The sequence below is a fragment of the Hetaerina americana genome, unplaced genomic scaffold (assembly GCF_022747635.1).
Source record: "Hetaerina americana unplaced genomic scaffold, ioHetAmer1.1.p SCAF_2, whole genome shotgun sequence".
NCBI lineage: Eukaryota > Metazoa > Arthropoda > Insecta > Odonata > Calopterygidae > Hetaerina > Hetaerina americana.
The window spans coordinates 109,116,908-109,140,167 of NW_027286763.1; the positions used below are offsets into that span (position 1 = coordinate 109,116,908).

General features: G+C 33.8%; 1 protein-coding gene across 3 annotated transcripts in view; it reads left to right on the top strand.

The window, feature by feature from the left end:
* The window catches only part of LOC139688380 (trichohyalin), a 91,868-nt gene that overhangs the window by 62,917 nt on the left and 5,691 nt on the right, over positions 1 to 23,260 (top strand). For all 3 annotated transcript variants that reach the window (XM_071585924.1, XM_071585926.1, XM_071585925.1), the window contains exons 21-36: positions 1,012 to 1,137; positions 2,461 to 2,610; positions 4,192 to 4,344; positions 4,518 to 4,623; positions 5,121 to 5,247; positions 8,296 to 8,410; positions 9,339 to 9,512; positions 10,539 to 10,651; positions 12,245 to 12,482; positions 12,739 to 12,906; positions 13,034 to 13,189; positions 15,325 to 15,432; positions 16,696 to 17,019; positions 18,982 to 19,036; positions 19,319 to 19,496; positions 22,381 to 22,549. In XM_071585924.1, the coding sequence (XP_071442025.1) occupies positions 1,012 to 1,137; positions 2,461 to 2,610; positions 4,192 to 4,344; positions 4,518 to 4,623; positions 5,121 to 5,247; positions 8,296 to 8,410; positions 9,339 to 9,512; positions 10,539 to 10,651; positions 12,245 to 12,482; positions 12,739 to 12,906; positions 13,034 to 13,189; positions 15,325 to 15,432; positions 16,696 to 17,019; positions 18,982 to 19,036; positions 19,319 to 19,496; positions 22,381 to 22,549 (2,460 nt within the window). The remainder of the gene's footprint in view (positions 1 to 1,011; positions 1,138 to 2,460; positions 2,611 to 4,191; positions 4,345 to 4,517; positions 4,624 to 5,120; positions 5,248 to 8,295; positions 8,411 to 9,338; positions 9,513 to 10,538; positions 10,652 to 12,244; positions 12,483 to 12,738; positions 12,907 to 13,033; positions 13,190 to 15,324; positions 15,433 to 16,695; positions 17,020 to 18,981; positions 19,037 to 19,318; positions 19,497 to 22,380; positions 22,550 to 23,260) is intronic.

Below are 23,260 nucleotides of genomic sequence, written 5' to 3' on the forward strand. Positions count from 1 at the left end.
ATTAAACATGGAAAGCCAAGGAGCAAAAGAAAAATAATGAGTACTGTTCAGACTGACCAACATGGCAATCACATTATGGGGAGACTTTTTCAATAGCTCACAACTATTTGCTAGCTACATTTTTGTAGGAACCACCCAGAACTCACCACCTACCATGACCAGAACCCAACCTCCTCACCAAAATTGACTTTCTTAGGTTTAGCTCAGGAATCGTGCACTGAAGTTTGCGTGGATATTCATCTCATCAAGATAGGAGATTGCATCAGTCTCATAATATTTAAGATTTGCTGAATTTTCATGGTAAACAAAATAATTTTCCCTTTAATGGATGCTATTATTATTATAAATAATATAATAAATAATCTCATGGACTCTCAATTGGATCCGAGTAACCCTCCATTGTTTCACATAATTTTTATGGGCAACTGGAAATGTCCTCATCGTATATCAAATCCCTCCCCTTTGAAAAGTGAAGGATTTTTTGTCCTGTTATGTGGATGGTATTTTATGCCTATGGATAGGTGACAGCCTTTGCTGATTTCATGTCTGCTTTGAATGGCCAACACCATTCCATTTGATTGACTGTGAAATTAAGATGTAATGCATATACCATCCACTTCATAGGTCTGAGGATATTTTTAGGATGGAATAAACATTTTTATTTTTGGGTAACTGACCATTACTGATGTCCCATTGGATTCTTGTCATCACCGGAGCCACAAATACTCAGGCTTCCAAGTATGAATCACATGCGCAGACTGTTACCACACTAACCATAATATGAAAAAAAATGTTTTGATCATCACTTTTGCAGTGTAGCACATTTAAGATGACCAGCAAAGAAGAATATTTTGAGTCATTTATTGTCATATATTTGTCTCTTTAACTATTCCGCCTGTTTGTTCAACTTTAATGTGTTCTCTTTGGGTTGGGTAATAGGACACCATTAAAACCCTAAATAATAAAATATAATCTACATTGAGTGCTTCATTTTATTTATTGCTTTTTCAGGTAACAGATAAAACTAAGAAACTTGCCGAAAATGAGAAGAAGACTAAGGAAATTGAAGAAAAGCTGAAGAAGATTGAGAGGATAGGGCTCACAAGGAAGGAGAAAATTTCCAAACTGGAGAAGGAGGTATGCAGAATATATAATGATTCAAAATAGCTCTTTAAAACTATTTGGTATGCTCATATGGCACTTGTAGATTTGTAGTTTAGTATCTTTGTGGATGATACTTTGTTAGCTTTCTTCTCTATTTAAAAAAATACATATTCATTTGTTTCAAATATGATTACTTTCATGTCTATAGCTTCAAATAATAATTTATTTGTGTTGTCATTTTTATTCATGTAAACCGCACTTTTATGTACACAATTAACTCTTTCTGCATGGGAAAATTAGGCAGTAGAAGAATGTATCTCATTATTTCCTAAGGCAACTTTAGAATTGCTCATTACACTAGAAAATTCTGGCTTGTGTCGCCACCACCGTGGATATTTTCTGTGGTAGATATAAAGATATCAACAAATAAATCATTTATAATGAATTATCATACATTTTTATGACTTTGAACAGTTAATGTAACAAGCATTGCCATATTGTAAATAGTCCAGACATTAAATAAGGGCTGAGTTTAAAAAATCATTGATCCATATCACAAACCAGTGGAAGTTATGGTTCGTTGGCACTGAATTTCAATTATTAAGTTGATGTTTTGGCTTATTCTTGGAGAATCTGGTAGGTGTAGCAAAGGGATTTGAAATCTTCATTATTCGGAGGATATATAAAAGAAAACTGGCATTTTAGAGGCAGTAGGCAAGACCATTGAATCATTAGAAAGTTGTGACAGGTACAAAATATAGTATTCTGAATTTTTTATGCATTCATTACAATTTTTTTTCATGATACTATCACACAACTTTGAGTAAGCCATGAGCATGTGATGATGATACTTTGTCTAAATTTTCATATCTTACTAAAATTTATAAAGGAAAAGGCATGCTTTTGGGCTAACAAATATGAAATTTGAATAATAGGTACAAAATGGATACTGGCTTAAAACATTGCACCTCATTTTCTTAGTTGATATTTTGAGGAAAAGGTGTGTGGGTTACATGAGTAAATATGATATAGAGAATCAGTTCATGAATATGGTTGTTCACTACATTTGCTGCTGATTCCTCCTGTCTAATTAGATACTTTCACCTCTTGATTGACAATCTTTTGCTTACTGTGGTAAATCATGTATTTTTCCATGCATCTTGAATATTTCAGTCAACTATACGTTCTTTCAAATGATTAACATTAATTATTTCTTATTATATGTGATGCTATGCCTCTCCTTTCAAAATATTGCTGCATATTGATCTGTGGGGATCATTATTTCAATTAAATGTAAACAGCATGATTTCACTAACATTAATGCACGTCTAAATCACACCGTGGTGCATGATGAAGGTCCAAGAGGAGCGAGAAAAGGTTAAGCAGTTGGAAGGGAGGCAGAAAGAAGTTTCCGCCGGGTGGCTTAAGGAAAGAGAAGAACTCAAGAAGGTTTCAGAAGAAGCTCAGATCAAAGTAGCAGAATTGGAATCACAAATTACCTTGCTGGTGAGGAAATACACATAAAAGTTTTAAGGAATGGTGGGTTCCACGACATCAGAATGTGCAAAAATATTTTTGCTGTCATTAGAACCAGTACTGACACATTGTAAAAATGTGAAGGTAGTGGAAATAATAATTTGTGCCTATTTTCAGCATTCTACACACACTTTTAGTTCGATGTTTTCCTGCATTAGTTCTGCCAAGTTTTGCATTCCTAATTACTTTGCATGGATTCATTCATCCGCAACTCACAAGAGCCTGACTCTGGTTGAAAGATTATAAACTTAGGTATACTCATTCATGAAATCTAATGGGTCACATAGATAGTTATGTAATCATGTGGTGATGTTTTATGTATCACAGCTTTTAACCAAGATGTCAATTTATTTTGGACACCCCAATTTTGTTTATTATAGTTCCTTGCACTAATGAATTGAAAAAGTTGGGCTGTTGCTATGAATGCATTTGAGTAACAGAGTGCATTCAGCCAGCCTGGCTGGCCTTGATCATGCAAAAGAAAAGATAAATCAACATATAGAGAGACCAGACATAATCCTTTTAATTTTTAAGAGTTTCTTAGCATTATTTTCAATTTTATTTTATCTCTATGATCAAGAGAAATTCTGTACATTTGCCAGAAGTCATGTAGCTGATTTTGGATACTGAGGTTACTTGAAGTTTTAGCAAAACATTATAAGCATTGAAATTGGTTCACTTGAATGTTAGCATATGAGGTGTTATCATTATTTATAATCATATACCTGCTTAAATGCATTTATCAGTCAACGGTGAAGATTCAAAGCATATTTTGGCATGTAGTGTTATCCAATTAATTTATTCAGAATTGCTTTGTTATCAATGCCTTGATCAGATGATGTTTTTATCAGCATAAGAAGTGTATAGCAAAATGTCTACAGCATTGTTTTTCAATGATAACAGTTAACTACAGTTACCTTTAATACTTAATTTGACAAATATTTCAGAAAATATTTTGAGCATAGTTTGATTAATTTTGCACTTGGGTTTTTTGATGGCACCATTATTTTTATACAAAGAGAGGGGTTTGTTGGGAGAAATCCTATGGAGGCAGGAAAATTAAATGAATGGGGTATTGACTGGCAGTGGGATGCTGAAGACTGTAATAGAGAGGAGAATATTGGGCAAACGAGGAAAGGGAAGGAACAGGATAGGGATGTTGGACGGGATGAAGGGAGGAAGAAAGTACTCAGAGATTTAGAGGGACCTGAGGTAGAGTAGGATACTGGATTTTGTGTTCTGTTAGGAGTCACAAAATATTTATTTAGTAGCTGTGTCAATCCAAAAACCTAGCTTAACCGGTAGATTACCTAAATAAATAAATATATATATATATATATTTATATATATATTGATATATATTATTTATTATTATTAGGTAATCTACTGGTTAAGGTAGGTTTATATAATATTATATATATATATATATATATATTTATTTATTTATTTATTTTTTATTTATATATTTATATTTATATGTGTGTTTGTGATGTGGTAATGATTCTATGAGTAAATTCATGAGAAAGAGACTGATTTATTCAAAACTTCTAGGAAGAGTCGGTGAAAGATGAGCAAAAGAAAACACAAGACTTACAGCAACAGGTTGGAAGGTCCAAAGAGGAAAGCGATGTGATCAAGGGGCTACAGGATGAGTTGATTGATCTCAAGAAGAAATTAGAGGAATCAAATGAAAGTCTTGAAAAGGTAAAATCTACTTGGGATTGTTATTGCTTCTCCGTGCTATTTTTAAACAATTCTTTCTGTGTCTACTAAATTGTTTCCTTCTAATAGAAAGGAACATTTGTGAAATACCTTGAAAATTTCCATGCGGTCATATCTCATGCAAATTCAGTACCCAAGCTTCCTCTTCCTTACAGAGTGAAAAACAAAGAAAAGTAAATGAGGAAAAATTGAAAAAGGCAGAAGCTGAAATTAAGAAAGATAAAGGAAAAGCAAGAGAAGATCACTTGAAAGAAATTGAGAGTAAGTATCTTGATACATCCTCTAGCAGTTGCATGAGACACCTTTCATCCTTAATATATCTTTGGTAACTAGACTGTTATTTCACCATATCCATTACTGTGTTATGTTAGTCTTATCCATTGCTGTAACCACATAATCAGGTTTTTCCCTACACAATAATACTTTCCATTTCACTTTTCATCCCTAACTTATTTTGAAGAGAGGTATCCTCTCACAATACTTCAATGAATTACTGCTGTAGTGTAATATTCAATTGTATTTCCTATCAAAGGAATGTACCCAGTAATCCTTCACTAATCTGTTTTGTATTGCGCTGGTGGCAGTCCATATTGTATGCCAGATGTTAAACACACACAACGTCCACGGAACATATTCCCTTTCTATTCTTGTGTGCCCTTGAGTAGAGAGGGTGTAGCTCATTTCAAATTATTTTGAATCAAAACATAAAGGAGAATTCTGTTATAATCAATATGCTAATGATTTAATTTGTGATTTAGAACTGGAACAGCAGCTTGCCCATGAAAAACAGGAGTATGATGATCTTACTACTAAATATGAAATGCTGGAGGAAGATTATGTGGTGACTAAAGCCCAATTGGTTTCCGAAAAGGAAGCAGCTGAAAGGTCAGTGATTATGAGTGAGGGATATCCCATTCACTGATGTGAAATGCATGCCCTAGGCAGGCATTCTAGGTCGAAATCTAACTGACATAAGGCATTAAGTATTAATTGTAATACAAATCCATTTGAAATCATCTGTTTAAACTCATCCATAAAATGTTGTTTTTTCCCTGAATATGCAATTAAAAAAAGGTTGTGCTTGTCACACAAGTTCAGATTCCTCGCTTATACATTTGATCCCTTCTAAAAAGATACCTAAGGATATGTGTAGTTTCTGCCTCCTGTTCCCAAGGAGCAGAACTGGGGAGGAATGTGTGTCCCAGCCCAAGGCGAAAAAACACTAGTTTTCAATTTCTAGCACCTCCCTTTTACCAGCCATCCATCTATTTCCCTTGAGCTCTTATCACAGGTCTTTCAAAAGATAATAGTTCTCCCATATTTTACATTATTTTAGTATCCAAAAGTTTGAGATGCTGGAAATTTGTGTGTGATTCGCTTCCACAAGCATGCCCACCTGTACCTTAATTGAATAGGCGCTCAAGTTAAAGTCTATAATTATGCCAAATGTCAGTTCAGCCAGAGAGAGTGATCATTGAAAAAATCTTTTAACACTCATTATTCTCCATTCTCCATCACTTTGCTTTTTCTATGAGGGTGGTCCCATAAGCACCTGGCCTGACCTAGAGATGATGGTGGTTGTTTGAAAAATATCACTGCATTAGAAAGTATGCAATCTGTAAGGCATATGTTTCAAGTTTGAAGATGCCACATTGTTTATTGTTTAGTATTTTTTTGGCAGCCATCGATAGTGAATGTTTTCAGTGAATTTGTGAAAATGAAGAAAATTGGTCATCATTATGTGATACAATACTTTAATTTGAAAGGCCTCAGCCCAACCAATATAAAAGCTCAACTGGATTCTACTCTGGGTGAGTCTGCTCCTTTGTTTACAACAGTAAAATGTTGGATTGCAGAATTTAAACGAGGCCGTACAAGCTGTCAAGACGAGCATCCCATTGGTTGAACAAATGAGGTGACAACTCCAGAAACGATGAAGAAAATCCACAAAGTGATACTGGTTGATCGTTGAATGAAAGTACGCGAGCTAGCAGACATAGTAGGCATTTCAAAAAGTGTGGTACATTGCATATTAACTGAAAATTTGGACATGATAAAGCTGTGTGCAAGATGGGTGCCGCGTTTGCTCACACTCGAGCAAAACCAGTGTCATGAAGATGTTTCAATTGAGTGTTTAGCTACGTTTCACAGGAACAAAGCAAAATTTGCACACCGTTCCATAACCATGGATGAAACATGGGTCCATTACGTCACACCCAAGACAAAAGAACAATAAAAACAATCGGGAGAACCAAAAGGGAGAACCGCCTCCAAAGAAGGCCAAGACCGTTTCATCTGCAGGCAAGATCATGGCTTCGTTTTTTGGAATGCGTGTGGGATAATTTTCATCAACTATCTCGAAAAAGGAAAGATTATCAACAGCGAGTATTGTGCGAGCTTATCGCAATGTTTGTGCAAAGAAATCAAGAAAAAGCAGCTGCATTTGGCTGAGAAGAAAGTCCAAAGAAACTGCGGGAGATGCCGCAACAGTAACTTTTTTAACGGAGTCATCCGCTAATGTGCATTTCAATGCAACAATTTCAGAGTGTAAAAATCATTTGCCTTGACTGGGATTCGAACCCAGATCCCTCAATATCCGGTCGAGTGCTTTAGCCACTTAAGCTACCGAGGCGTCCTCTTAAATTTTCAGAGTTTAAGAGGACGCCTCGGTAGCTTAAGTGGCTAAAGCACTCGACCGGATATTGAGGGATCTGGGTTCGAATCCCAGTCAAGGCGAATGATTTTTACACTCTGAAATTGTTGCATTGAGAAGAAAGTGTTCTTTCATCAAGATAATGCAACAGCTCACAAATCCGTTATTGCAATGGCCAAAATTCATGAATTGAAGTTTGAATTGCTACCTCACGCACCCTTTTTGCCAGATTTAGCCCGCTCGGATTATTTTCTGTTCGCAAACTTAAAAAAATGGCTCGGTGGTCAAAAATTTTCCAACCGTGAAGAAGTGATGTTAATGGCTAATTGAGGAGTAAGACAGTTCTTATAAAAAGGGTAAACAAAAAGAGTATCGACAAAATTGAACATTGCTGGGAAAAGTGTGTAGAGCTGAAAGGAGATTATGTTGACAAATAAATACATTTTTTTCCATAAATTTTGTGTTTTCTTTGTTGGGTCCAATACTTAAGGGACCACCCTTGTGTAAATTGAAAACAAATTTTGGCCACAGGGTAATTTAGAATTGTGGAACATTCTGACTGTGATTAGACTATTTGTCCCTCATTTACAAAATTTATTTTACTGATGATATAACATGATATTCTCCGAAACTTTTACAATAGCTTTCACAAATTTTGAAAATTTTCCGTTATTTCCGTCCAATCTCATAATTTCTGTCAACCGTCAAGTATTATGGAAATTTAACTTTATTTCAATTCTCAACAATGAAATCTATATCTTACTTGAGTTGGATTGGTACATGACTCTAAAGAGTACTTTTCATTGTTTTGTTGCTATAATTTATAATTGACTTTATTCTAAGTGCCTCTAATTAAATCTAATTTAGCAAATACCCATTTTTTTAGCATTAAAGATTCCCGAAGACCGATTTTAAAATTAAAAGCATCAGGTACACACTGAGTCAATGACAAAATATGTCTGATAGATCACATTCAATCATGTGGGTTCATTGTTAATTGGATGGTGCATATCTATTTTCGCAGCCATCTTCACACCTCCATTTTTGAAGCAATTTTAGGCCCTTAATGCCAGATAAGTTGAGCCACAAAATGCTTTATGGTGATATAAACGCTAACCAACTGCATAATAACTTTTTGCAATTATGGATGGCATTACTGTGAGAATCTTTGAGAATTACTTTGAATCATAAGAGCTTGCTTCATGTCAGCATTCCATTATTGTTTTATTTATTATATGAGTTAAATTCACATGTCAATATATTTTTCTCATTTTCATCAGCCAACTCTTGGTGGCAAAGCATGAAATGGACAACCTTGATGAGGAACTGGAAACACTACGTGATTCCTACAATTCCAAGCAAGACATGTGGATTAAAGAGAAGATTGATTTGCAGGTAATGTATGCTAGACACACTGTATTAATTCATATATTTGTCTTGCAAAGGAATTCCACTTTTAATTGAAACTTCCTTGTTTCCCTCAAGAGAGTTAACATCATGCCTCCCTCTCTTAGCTATAGAACACATTCATTTCTCCTTTCTCTCACTTTAATTTCTTCTGCAGCTTCTTTCATTGATGTCATTGACATTTTCACAATTAGCTGCAATTAATAAATCCTTGACACTTGATTAATCTTGTTACTGGGAGAAAAAATTGGGAATTCATCTCAGCGCTCCTTCCTGTAAGAGGAGTGCTATGGTGAGTTCCCAATCACAGCTATCAGTTCAAAGGTTGGTCAAATAGATGAGAGTAGAGCTCACCAAGAGCTAATCCTAGCGATGAGTGACATTCACTCATCACAGTGGCGGTTTCTTCCCTGTGCCACTTGTGGTTTCCCCAGAAGATCCATACCCGAAAAAATCACAGTTTGGGTGAAACTGATGGTGCACATAAGAGGGGATCCATGGGGATAGAACCTGCACCCTCTGGTTAGTAGTCCAATGCTCTGACTACTGGACTACCTAGTCTTATTTATGTTGAGTATTAATTAATTAATCAGTTCAGCTAATTCCAAAAATTTCTAGTGTGAGGTATAATATATAGATGTAAAAAGCTACTCAGAGATATTAGGAAAGGGAAAATCATGAAAATACAGGGAGTATCCTGATTTCTTCTTATCATTTGGATCCCTGTAACATTGGTATTCTATAAAATTAAGATTTTACTGAACATTTAATCATTATAATAGAGCCAAAATATACTTGTATGATTATCCTATTAAAGATGCAGTTGTTTCAAGTGATATATAATGTTGTTGATTGCTCAATATTTCTTCCATGAAAACTGCATTTCATTTCACATAAATAAAACTACAACAATAAGGAATGCTTAAAAGAGGCGGAAGAGAAGGCCAGTCGTGCAGCAACTAGCAATGACTCTTGGACTATGGAAAGAAGTAGGCTCCGTGATTCTCTGGAAGAAAAGACTAAGGAGACTGAGAAGTTACGCAGAGAAGCTGAAGTTATTTCTGATCAAATAAACCATCTAAGAAGAGAGGTATGAATTTTAATGAATATTTCCTTTTATTGTTTTATCATATAATCATCTCTAATTCTCTCAGTGGAACTGATTTTTGTGGTTTACTTAATAATGTCTTTTGTCTCCTGAAAATACAGATGAGAATGCTTGGAAGAAAATATTAGAATGCACATAGTTTTAATTTAAGATAAATAATCATAAAAATTCTGATTATATTTTAAATTGATCATATTTTCCCATTACCTCATCTCACTATCTCATTTTCATTTCTTAGACCAACTGTACCAATAAATACATTGAAATTGGCTCCTAATCATCAATAACAACGGAATTCTTTATAGTTTTCCATGAGTATGCACAAACTAAACTAGTAGGGAATAAATCTTTATTAATTTGGTAAAAATTGTAACAGTCTTAGCCTCTGTTAAAAGTTTTATAGTACACATGCAATTAATATTTTAAAATAAGCTCATGATATGCCATTCAAAATGCACAATCTTATTTTTTTCCAAATTTTCCATTGAGCTTCATGTGAGGATCCAATGCATCAGTGTGCCAAATAAAAGTGTACATATTCTGTAGTCCCAGTTGTTTTTTATAGATTGGGAATGATTTCTGACTTTGGTTCTTGCTCTGGTCCAACTTCAACATATCTATTTCTGCCACTTCCCTATCATATACTCTATTACTAGCTATGGTCTGGCAAGTGAAAAGATAATCATTGCACTTGCACATTGAAAAAAAAATCACCCCTGCAGTTATCTGATTCTGCACCTTGAGAGTAAAATGACTCAGCTATGCAAATAAGTTGGTAATTAGATGAATTCGATTTGTAATGCAAACTGCTGAAAAACATAACAATCAGATTCCACTGTGTGTTGAGAATGTTTATATTAAATAAAATTCAAAAGGTTCAAAACTCAATGTAAATAATCACGCATGATCCTAAATAAATTTAAAATTCCAGTAAGTTTATTTTAATTTGAATTATTATGAAATTTAAATGACAATGATTGTAGTTAGCAACTTTGGTGTCATTTTTAGAATGAAGAACTGAAAAGTAAATTGGAAGACTTTGATAAAGTCGCCAAAATTCAAAGGAGTATGGCTGCTGACACTAGTGCCCTTGAAAAACAACTTCGAGAAGCTAAGAACAAGTAAGTTAATTACATGGAAACTAATATAATATGAAAATTTAACTTCTCTTTATGTTTAGGTGCAGTTTAGAGTTACCATTGATTATGATTTTTCAAGTTTGCATGCTCAAAGTAATTGAAATTCTTTGAACTTCTGTAATGATTATTCGCCAAATTCAGACTTCTCCTGCTTCATTATTTCCAATATGAAGGGATCTGTTTGGTAAAACTTCAATAAAACCTGTCTTTTTTCGTAAGACACAACCCACCAAATTATTTGTAGAAGATGTGGCAACTACTCGTATTACTTTACCTTATCTCTGAAGTATTCAATATCCTTTAGCAGATATAATTGCATATGGTATGAAGAATATGGTTACTCTCATAAAAGGCTCTCATAAAAATAGAAAGTGTATTTCTAAGTTAATCAGCTTCCCTTAGTTTACTTTTCCCATAGGCTACTTAGTTGATGTGCAACTTTATTGCTCTTATATAAGCAAAAAAGCATGTAATATATTCCATGCTGATCAAAAATATCTTATTCCTAATGTTATTTAAGTTGGGAGTCTGATGTTAGGCCATAACTGGTCACAATTCAAATATAAAGATCTTTTACGCTTATGCGGTGGAGGTTTTTCACCATTGGGTGGAATGTAATTCTCCTGGAAAGTAATGGATAGAAAGTACCTTTTAAAATAAGTCGTTTTTCTTTAGAGTATATCACAACACCACCATTTCTAATGCATTCTTCACATTCTCCAAAAATTTATTTATGCAGTGGATTTCTCAAGTTATTTAGGAGATGTGTGCTAAAATGTTCAAGTGTAAATTAAAGTCAGAACATTCCCATTACTGCTATTATCCAGAACTCAACCAGGGATTGCTATTTCATAGTTTGAGTTTGTGCTTTTCACCACAAAGTTTAAAAAAACACTGAAATGAATAATTATATGCAACACACTCACTTGACATTCATATCATAGTATATTATAAAACTTATTTGCCTAACTTTTATTTGAAGATTTTTTTGGTATTATAAGTGACTTATATTTTATAGAAATCACTGCTTATCATTAAAGCTGCCTCTTTAGTTTTGATGTTTTTGTGAGTCCATGTTAAATAAATTGAGTCTGACCAAAATATTGGATGGGGCAGCACTTTATAGAAAATGCATGATAGCAATTCTTTGTTGCTATATGATGCAACAGAAAAGTAGGAAGTACATATTAAATATCTGAGATGCTCACGAGAGGCATCTTAGGGGAGACAAAGATTGACTGAGGGATTAACTACTCCATGAATTCAAGTACCCATGGACGAGTGAGAAAGGAACATGTTACCTTTATGCTGTTGTGAGAAACTCTGATGAGCCAAAGCTATGAATAATCTTTGATGCTGGCTTTCCATTCTACTCTTATCCTGCCATTTTTTGCTTGAGTTTGTTACAGAATGGATTATGTGCCCATTAGTGAAATGATAGCTGTAAAAAGACCCACCAAAATGTTTAAACAGTTTATTGTTACACTGTAATTGCCTCATGATTTTACATGTTCAGCCATAAATTTATTATTTTCTAATGTAAATATTGCTTGTGTATTTTTTAAAATGTTTCAGTCTAAGCTTAGAAGAGAAGAATCACAAGGCTGAAGTTTCTACTCTGAAAATGCGCTATGACAATAGGATTAGCCTCCTTTCTGAAGAATTAGAGTCATCCCAGAACACAGCAGCAAGGTTCCGAAGGGAAAGAGATGCTCAGCGTCACCTTCTGGAGGCCGCCCAGAAAAGTATGGCGGAACTTCGTAAGAGTGCAGCAAGTAGAACAAAAGGTTCAGAATCGCCAGCTGATGACATGGTTAGCATTTTCTTTTTTACTTGACTCTGGAAAAAATAATTGGATTTTAAAAATTATATTATTTAGATTTTCATGTGTGCTAGCTAGTCAATATTATTTTACTCACACAAAATCTAGAAGTATTCAGACCTGATCCAATTCTTTCAACATAACTGGAAACTAGGTTTGCAATTTTGCTCAATAATCAAATTAATTTAGTATGCCAAACGGTGTCATTATTGTCAAACTAACTTATCTAGTCATTCACTTTGCACAGGGTGAAGATGCAGCTGGAAGGATTGCCACATTGGAGCAAGAAGTGGCATGCTTGGAAGATGAGTTGTCAGAGGCACGTTTGGATAAATCTCGGCTCAAAACAGAGCTAGTCAATGAACGCTCCGCTTGGGAAGTAAAGATAGCAGAAATGCAGTCTAGGGTGAATGAGGTATGGTAATTAAGTGACCAACTTGTTTAAAGTCAAAGTATCAGTTTTCTTTTTATATATGTTTGTTGTCCATTCGGTTTTTTATTTTGTCTTGTTCAACATGTTTCTTCACTCTTTTTGTGAACAGCTTGAGGAGGATAGAATTTTGTCAAGTGGCAGAACTAGAGTGGCCGGAGTTAGGACAAGAATGGAATTGGCGTGGCATAAAGAAAGGGAAGAGCAGCATCGCTTGCTTCAAGAGACAACAACTCTGGCCAGAGATCTACGTCAGACTCTCTTTGAGGTAATAATGTTTCTTTTTATTATGTTTTTCTATTGTTATGCCTTTCTTCATGCATTAGCAAAATATAGTGATCAAGTATGTAAACACATGTAACTAAAATTATATTCCTGTGAAGCTTATGGGTCGAATTCATTTTTCAATGATCCTACTTCAGTCAGTCTGCATCGCATATACCATTTTTATATAGAGTCAGGAAGGGGACCTGAAACAGTAGTGCCAGGAATGAAATTGTCTGATTAACTTAAGTCTGCAATTTAATGTGGAATTCATGTGTTTGCAAAACCAGAGTGTTAATTCAAAAACTTATCAGTCAAGAAATGCATAATTCAATTGATGGATGGTTGTAGTAGGCGTATCTTTGAAAAAATGGATATGCTCTCAAGGATGCAGTTTTTTCAAAAACAATATATTTAAATACTCTATATTTACCTTCAAGTGTTACATTCTTTGAAGGAAGAAGTACATAAGGCGGCATTAATAAAAAAAATACTGTCACTCTCAGTTAAACTTTTGTGAAAATGAAACTGATGATAATGAAAACATGAATACTAGATCTGGAATGAATCTGAAACAAACATTTATAAATTTATAAATGTAGGCATTCAAAATTATGCAAAATGTACTTAGACCAAAATACAGTGTAATTGTAGATAGCATACTTTGTAAATATAAACTTAATGCGAAGAAAGAAATGTCATGGGAACAAGTCCATAATGTTCAGAACCTACCTAATTATTAAAATAGCAAAACTTTACTCAGACCTTTAAAATATAGAGCAAAGAGTTCAAATAATTTAATTCAAATGAAGAGTATTCTATGTTTTGCTTGAGATATAGTTAATAATTAATTAAATGGACTATACTGTACAACACAGTTTTCCCCTCTATGTAAAAATAAATGATTATTATAATTGGAAAATTAAATAAGCTGAGACCGTAAACTTGGTTGGCACTAGGTTTCTTTAAAGGGGTAGAGGTAAAAACAAAGTTGCAAGTAAGGGGAAAGATAGGGAACACACTCTAGGTCACTTGAGTGTGTTTGGGAAACAGTGCCCCATGTGTACCTCAAGCACACACAAACAATTCAATATTAATAAATAAAGAAACAATCTTAAAACCACTAGAGTGTGTTAAGGAATAATAGTCACTCTTGTGAATCGCATTCACACACAAACTCAGGGTTTGCAAGGATATCTCCTATGCCAGGGACCCATCGTACTCACACAAGAATGAAAAACAAATCGAAATAAAAATCAAAGAGGAAAAAGGCCCAAGTTCATGTTCGCAGTCATTCAATCACTGTTATGTGTGTTAGACCTTTGTGAACTGCACTGACTCATTCGCTCAGGGTTTACACGGATTCGTCCTATGCCAGTGACCCATCAATCACACAGATGAATACAAAATTATAAAATGGATGTATGCACATTTTTTTTCATCTGTATCAGTCATACAGATGAAAACAAAAAAGCTAAGGAAGGTAGCGGTAGGTAGCGGGCGTAGGTAAGTTTTTAGAGAAAACCTGACGCCAGATGTTTTGCCTGCCAAGCAGGCCTCTTCAAAGAAGACTCATTCAGTCATATTTGAACTTTACTTTTTCTTATAATAACAAATATTATTATACAATGAGAAGACCCGGGAAACTCCATGTTAAGATCAAGGTAATCTCAGATGATATTGGAGGTTACTCAGCTATTGGAAGGATATTGTGCCACCATTTTGGTTAGTGGCGTATAGAATGAGAACACAAGAATTTAGAAATGTTAACTTTCACTAAGCTTCAAGGAAATAGTAGGTTGCTAGCCACTAGTAAATCAGAGTTATTGTTATGTGAAATTATACTTTTGATGGTAAAATATTGACTCTTATTAGGTGCTAAATCATTTCCTCTTCAAATAGAATAGATAATGTCATGCATTAGTCTGCCGTTAACGCTGAATGTTTTTTCTTTAAGTACTCTGCACTTCTAACTCATTAACAACTGTGAAATTGTATTGTTAATGTACTTCAAAATTTTTATTCTCACAGCATTTATTTGCTTACTCCCAAGTGTACAGGCATTTCTTGATACCTATGTAGGGCCTCAGAGAATTAACATGTAATGGTTTATATTATTATTTTTCATTTTCAAATTAGGTGGAAAGAGAGAGAGACAAGGAGAGACTTGAGGCAAAGAAGAAGGCTGAGCAGCTGAAGAGGTCAATGGAGGAAGAACAGGAGGAGAATAAAAAGAAGCTAATTGAGGTGAGGCGACCTGAATTTGTAAAATGCCATATTTTATATGAATTTTAGGCATAATTTCTAAATTTTATGAGATTATAATTAAAATGAATTTTTGTACATCCCCAAATAATTCCATAGGTATTTAAGTGAATCTCTTATTTCCCCACATGGAATTATAGGTATTAAAGATTACCTAAATGCCTACTTTCATGAGAACATCACTCTCAAATTGATGTTGCATGTACATCAGTCATCTTGTTGATATTTTTTCCAGCACCATCATTGTCATAGACTCATATGTGGTCATTCAAAGTATTTTTATCTATCATTGGAAGTCAATAAGGTTGTGGTGATGTTTGATACAATTGCAAAAGATCAGCAATGTGGTTGCGACCAATTATCAGTGTATTTGCAACTTCTAGTTGACATTTTTGTGGTGGACTGCTTGATGCGCTCACCTATCCTAATTTGAAGGAGCGGATCCAATTGATAACTTCCAATGATGAAGCCATGTGAACCAGGTGCAAGAAATCATCTGGAAATTATTTGCAATAAAATTATCTCTGATAAAAAATTGCAAAATATCAATATTCACTTATGCTGTTGATACTAATATGAATTCTTAAATGATTGTGCTCACCTGCATTAGCAAGCTCTTACTTTCTTATAGCAAAAACATTAAAGTTCTGGCTGTGGTAATAATATTCCGTAATCATGCCAAACATATCCTTAATTATTGTTCTGTTTAGCATTGCTTTTGCTTTCTTTTTGTTAGTGTGTGTATGGAGATATTGCAAAAATCAGACACATGCATGTCATATTTCTAAGCAACACCAATCTACTTATAGATTCACTTGTGGATATTAAACACTTTTATTGCCATCCCTTACTTTCCAATGTGTTGGCATGATCAACAAAATGTTGAATGTTCTCTTAGTCGAAGTTGTAATCAAATTACAATTTTAATCAAAATTCAAATGCTACTAGAATACTGAATCTGTTTTTCTATGCCCCAATTTTTCATCTATTTCTTCAATGGTTCAATGAATCATTGAATCGCAATGACTAAAGAGCATATTTTTATGATTTTTTTCCATAATGAGTGGTGATGAATGCATGAGAGCTGCATGAATGCTGGGCCAAAATCCCATTGGATTCTCTTTATGAGTCTATGAGTACCAATTGTTTTTTAATGACAGTATCAAGCATTCAACCCTTAACCATCAGTTATATTTTGTCAATGTGTGTACATTTATCTCTGTTCTTTTTTTTTCGCATTCATAGCTCCAAAATGACCTCTTGGAATTGAGGGACGCTCACGCTAAGCTGCGCACAACAAATGAAAAATTAAGACGAGACAGAGAGAAACTCCAGGAGCGCATTGAACGTGAAAGAGAGGAGACCAGGATTGGCATGGCGTCAAGGAAGAAGAATAAAATGGATGAGGAGAAGAAAGTCATAGCACTTCTTGATCAGGTTGATGCTCTTATGAAGTTGGCACCTGAGTTATTCCCTCAACAGCAAAGACCAAGCCAAGACAGGCCATCTCCATCTCCCATGCTTACCACTGCAGCTCCAACAACACCACTTATTCCCAAGCGCACAAAGGTTAGTTGCAGCAAAATGATCTTTATAAATTTACTGATAATGAGGGGATGGGGAGATGGTCAATAGAGTGGTGAATGCATTCACATCAGTGCATGGAATTACAACAGCACACCAATTGTCTGTGGCTATTCAGGTGCCAGACGCTAAATAGATTGTTAAAAAGGCACAATCCAAGTATTTTTTTTGCATTTCAAGACTTTTTTAGCCATGTTTTCTGTAGTAAGTACTCTCATGATGCCTTAGGAAACAGTTTATTTTTTCCTTGCAAAGACCAGCTATTCATCCCATTCACTTTTATAAAAAATTTCTCTGAGTTAAATTCACTCTTATTTAGTTATTTTCAATTCTTTGCCTCTTCAGTGCACAGAATAACAATTGAATTTTTAAACACTCATGGGTTGTTTGGTAACAACTTTCATCCCAACATGTTTCCCTAATTGACCACAAATGTTCGGTTGTCTCCATCCCAAACTTCCTATTTCTGGGGTTGATCCTTCCATTTAGCTTCCTATTTTTTAGCAGTGATCCCATTCCTCCAAGCATTGAGTGGGAGGCTACTTGCTTTAACTCTCATTCAGACCCATTTATTTCAACAATAAAAGCATACTTATTGCAACAATTTAAGCATTTATTTAAGCAATAAAACATTGATTGAGACAGTGAAAACATTGATTGCAACTATAAAACCTCTTAAAAAATATCAGACTCAGTTCTTCTCAAACAAACAAATAAAAGAATTATGTGTATATAACTGTATTAATTGAAATAAAACAATATCTAATACCAAGATTGCCATATGGTCTGCAGATCACTATTCCTTTCTAGAGATAACTGACTTTTGATTACAATTCATTGCCATTCTCCTTGCAATCTGGGCAAATATCCCATTGGATTCAAAATCCACATTAAGGAAAACATTAATACAAAACTAAATGATTTTTTTTAAATGCCTTATTTGTTCCTCACTGGACATGTTGAGATACTGAAATAGAATTGAAGAGGAAATCAGCATCAGCAGTGTGTGTGTGTGTGTGTAAGGGCACAGGAAACAAAGTAAGAATGAAATTAATGAAATATACCTGGCACCTTGGCTACAGTGATGCCAATGCATTAAAATGAATCAAATTCTGAATGGAGCGCAGAAGTGTATGGAAAAGGAGAAAGGAGAGGGGTTTCCTGCTGAGCCACCTCTTATTTCATGTCTATTCAGACATGGTTATTAACATTCGTCTGATCTATTTCGTCTTCCTTTTGGTCTACTCACCTCAGGGTAATCTCAAAAAGTATGGATATATTGAGTGAACTCTGTTTTGGCACTTCTATTGTCATGGTGGCATATTGGCCCAAATCCATAAAATGAAATTAAATATTTCAAAAAATTTTACTGTGGTTAATTAAAAAAATAAATTATAAAAATGCTATACTTACTAACTTACTAACATGGTATACTAACTCCTGTGATCATTGATACTTATTTCCTAAAATGTGTGCGAAAAACAATGTCAAATAAAGTTCTTCTTTCAATTTCTTCAATTCTTCTCAATTTTCTTCTTCAATTCTTCTCTCAATTTTTCCCAAGTTTCCAAATCAGTGAACAGTTGCATCTGCAGCATGCATTTTGTATCTAGTGTTCAATTTTGACATACCATTGATCTTTGCCATAACTTTTCTATCCCAATGCTTCATTGTCAAATATTTCATTAAGGACTAAAAGTGTACCAATGCTGCCATTTACAGCCCTGTTTGAATTGTCATAAAATTGGAGTAGCAGAAATGCATTTGATATGAAAATTATAAATAAATAATTTTTTGATTTTTAAATCGTGATGAAATCGTGAACACTTAAATCTTTTCTCAAGAAATAATGTAGCGAAAGTGAAATTTGTCTACACTGCATGTGCCAATTATGTGCTATTAATGTGTGACAGTCTTTCATTAATCAAATGTCATTTTTATTTTTAGGGACCAAGGTCAAGGGAAAATTCACCCATTTTGGAGAGGAAGGAGCTTAGAAGAGGTTTGTGTTCTTATGAATAATGCCACAGTAAATATTAATTAGAGTTACATTTTCTCCATTAAATTGTCAAAATGCATGACTCTTTGTATATTATTCAATAATAATGAACCATCAACTATAGCTTAATGCATCATAAATAAATTACTCTATTTTTAATTCATTATTCATTGCTGTTTTCCCAACAAGCATTAACAATTAGCATCCTCATATGAATTCCTGTAGGTGTTTTATCAGATGAAAAGGGGGGCCAAACTAAAATTTATTTCCCCTTCACTCTTCCAGAGGGATCCGTCACCTCCCTCAATGCAGAAGAAGAGAAACGTGGCCATCAGTTGCAGTGGGCATTGCAGCGTTTGACTGAAGCAACTGAAGAATTGAGAAGAAGCCATCGCCAAGGATTAGATGAGGAGAGAGATGGAAGCATTAGCAGCAGCAGCAGGAGGGGAATTGGGATGAGGAGGTATGATCAACATTTTTATTAATGATTATATTTTTACATGAAATAGTGATGTTTGCTATTCATTATATAATATGCTGTAAAACTCATTCTGAGTCAAAACTCAGTAATTTATCTCTGTTAGGTTTTATTCAAAAAGGCCATGAACTGGAAAAATATAATTGACCATGTAATTATCATTTTACATACTTAATTATAATCATTGGAGTAGAATCTTCATCAAACATTCTTAATTTGATTTAGATTAAGGTTGTATTTAAATGAAGCAGAAAATTGTTCACATTTAATATTTAAACTTTTCATTTTCATGTGAAAAATTAAGTCTAACCTGCACTTTATCATTTGAATGAACATTTCTGAGTGTTTTTATTAATGTATGGAGTTCTAGTCGGATTATATTCCACAACATCATTAAAAATTACACATCAAATGTAAATTTCATAAAAATTTGACTGTGTGAGAATTATCACAGCATGCTACTAATTCTTCTGTGATGATAATAATTACAATAATACTGCAATAAAAATTATATTTAATCCCTTACTTAATATAGTAAAACTTTGAATAGTGGCTCTCTCGTCATCCATACATATAGGGTCAGATGGCTTTACTTAGCTGATGGATTTACTCTGCTGTGTATGACAGAAAATTTACCATGGATACAATTCATAGCCTTTTAATTGAAATTCCAGTAATTTTTTGTAGCTGAATTGCTGAAGTCTCAGCAAGCTAGAAAGATTGCATAACACAAGTTAGCATGCTATGGCAGTACCCAGTACATATTACTTTTAATGAAGTTATAAATTAAAGAGAATTATATAAAGGTATGGTGCATAACTATGAGTAGTTCTAAAGTGCATTAGTTCATTTAATTATGTGAGAAGAAGGTTGATTTCAAATGGTTAATACAACCTTTACATAATCAGAAATGACCTTGCAATTCAGAAGAGTATATGGGTATTATGGATTCCACAGATTTCATTGTATTTACATTTTAAGCTTGATATAACAAGAGCTCATGGTTTCTACAAAATTGCTTTCTCTTTCAAATTCTTTATCTTTCAATTGTTGATAATTAATGATTTGATGATCACTTAATAGCTGATTCCTAAGAATTTACAGTACATTGTATTTGTAAACATGGACATTTCATGAAATGAGTACAAGGATATCAACCAGGAAACTATTAATTATAATTCATTGTACATTTTTATGACTCTGAAGGATATTCATAGACATTCATTACCATATTGCAATATTTGTATAAAAAGTTCATGTGGTTATTCTTGACTCAATTATGTTTGCTTGGTATGATGAACTGACATTTTTTTAGAGGTTATGGATCACATCTTACACAAAATTACTCACAATCTACATTTTTTTAGAGTGACATGAATTGAAATAAAATGGAAAACTTGATATTTGTATAAAATTGGAGTCTTTTTGGATAATTGGAGGTTAAAGGGAGTTTCATTTGATGCTAGATGAGGTTAGAGCAAAGATACAGAATTAATAAGATCTGTTAAAGCAGAAAAACTTGGTTATGAGCAGCTGATGAATTTAAAATTCAGTTTCAGTGTTTCACTGAGAGGAAAGGACTCTCACCAGAACAAATATAATGCCAACGACACTAGTTGAAGTGTCACCATTTCTGCTCTCCACTGCTGTCATCTGGTGGGAGGAGTCAGAAGGCTCCAAAGTTGACAGTCAAACTGGGTGTGCAGAACATAGACTGTAGCCACCACAGAATTATGTTGGCATAAGTCTTGAGTTTTAATGAAATAACTGCAATCTACTGGCCACACAAAAATAATTACATAATGTAATGCCTTATGCGTACATTTGTTGTGTGGAGAATGGAATATCTGGGATTATCATCATCCAAGATAGTTATTACCCATTGATCCCAGTCAATCATGCATTTAATGTAAGAGATTGTTTTTATTTTCTCATATGCTCAAATAATAATGAAACCACTCATCTAAACTTATTTACCGATTGTTAGGAACATTTCATAAATAATTTTTTCATTAATTCAAATATCAAACACAAAAAAATTTCTGTCCTGGAAAATAATAATACATCATATTTATTCTCATCTCCTTAGTGTTGAAATGGCATGGATAATATATATATATATATATATATATATATATATATATATATATATATATATATATATATATATGAGAGAGACAAGCAGAATATGATGCAGGATATTGGATCAATACTTAATTTTATTTTTAGGTAGTCTTTGAGGGAAAGATTTTCATAATGTAAGTTTCTCTCAAGTACAATTATTCATTTTGTATCCTTTTAAAATATTGATTGGTTTGAGTATAGTACACATTTAAACATTAAATACGTACGCAACAAGCAAAAATAAATTATATGTAATTAGGTAGAGGTTAGATTATTGCTTGATGGTAGATGCTGATTGGTTTACTTTACCCTGACGTGTCGTGCATCAAGTGTAACAGTTATAACAACTTGATTACTGAACAAATAAAATGTATTTCGTGCTATTGTTATTTACTGTCAAAATATTTTGAAGATGATTCTAATAGTCACAGATGCCAATTAAAAGCATCATTGTAATTCAACTCTTACAGATGTCCATAACTATCACATAGCCAAACTATTTTCAGATGTATTCTCTTCATTTTCAGCTTAATCAGCTGCATCAGGAGTGAAAGCCCTTAGTATTTATTATATTCCTTAGTAATGCCTAAGTTTGATGGAAAATTAGAATGTTGAGTTATTTTTTTGATGTTTTGCTTTTAATTAGACTTTAGGATTCTCTAGATGGTGCTCTTAATGGTCTTATTTTTCAAAAGACCTCTAGTCATTTTTGGTGTGTTTCTGTTGAAATCCCACTTTTTTGTAGAGCTGCATCGACCGAATCGGAACCTGATGAATCAACACGCAAGAAGTCATCTACATTGTCTCGATTAGGGGCTCCAGGAAGTGCTGCTAAGAAGAAAGGCAGTCTAATCCGCAAATCCATTTCTTTAGAGCAAACAAGTGGACATGCTGCTAGCTCTGCTTCAGAACAGGTATTCTTTCTGACTTCTTCTTCTTTAGGCTTTAGGCTATTTATGCTCTGAATAATACTTGTTATTTATGCTTACTTCTTCTAACTTATATTCTTATCTTTATACTTGTTCTTTGCACTCTTAGACTTCTTCTTTAGACTTCATTGAAAAGTTTCATGCTTATATCAATGTTAAAATTGAATAATGTGTATTCGGAGCCATACTGACAATTTTCTTAATAATAAGTGCTAAAAATCATATACTTATCTTGAGATTTTTTATTGAAGAATTTGCATGTAAGTTTTATCATGTTTAATAGTACATGGCATATGGAATCTATTATGACACAGGGATTTTCTATGAATAATATCATTCATAGGATGTGGTGCTTTTTGACTATCCTAATATTTATGTAGTTGGCGGCTGCCATAGAATTGTCTGCAGTTTTCCCTGCCAATAAGGCAATCTTCTTCCAGGGATCTCTGTGTCAGTTGACATTCTTGACTACAGTTCAGCCATTCACCCTGGAGATGTTTCCAGGTTGTCTTTGACCTAAAGATATCTCCTGGATGTAAAGAATGTGAATGGACTTGGAAAAACCCAGAAGGCTAATACTTTTTTGTAGCATCCAAAAAGGTTTTGCATTGTCAATTATTCTTTATTGTTTCAATTTATTTTTGATTTGATTTCCCCTGACATTAAATAAAAGACATCTCTTAAGTTTAAAAGGTT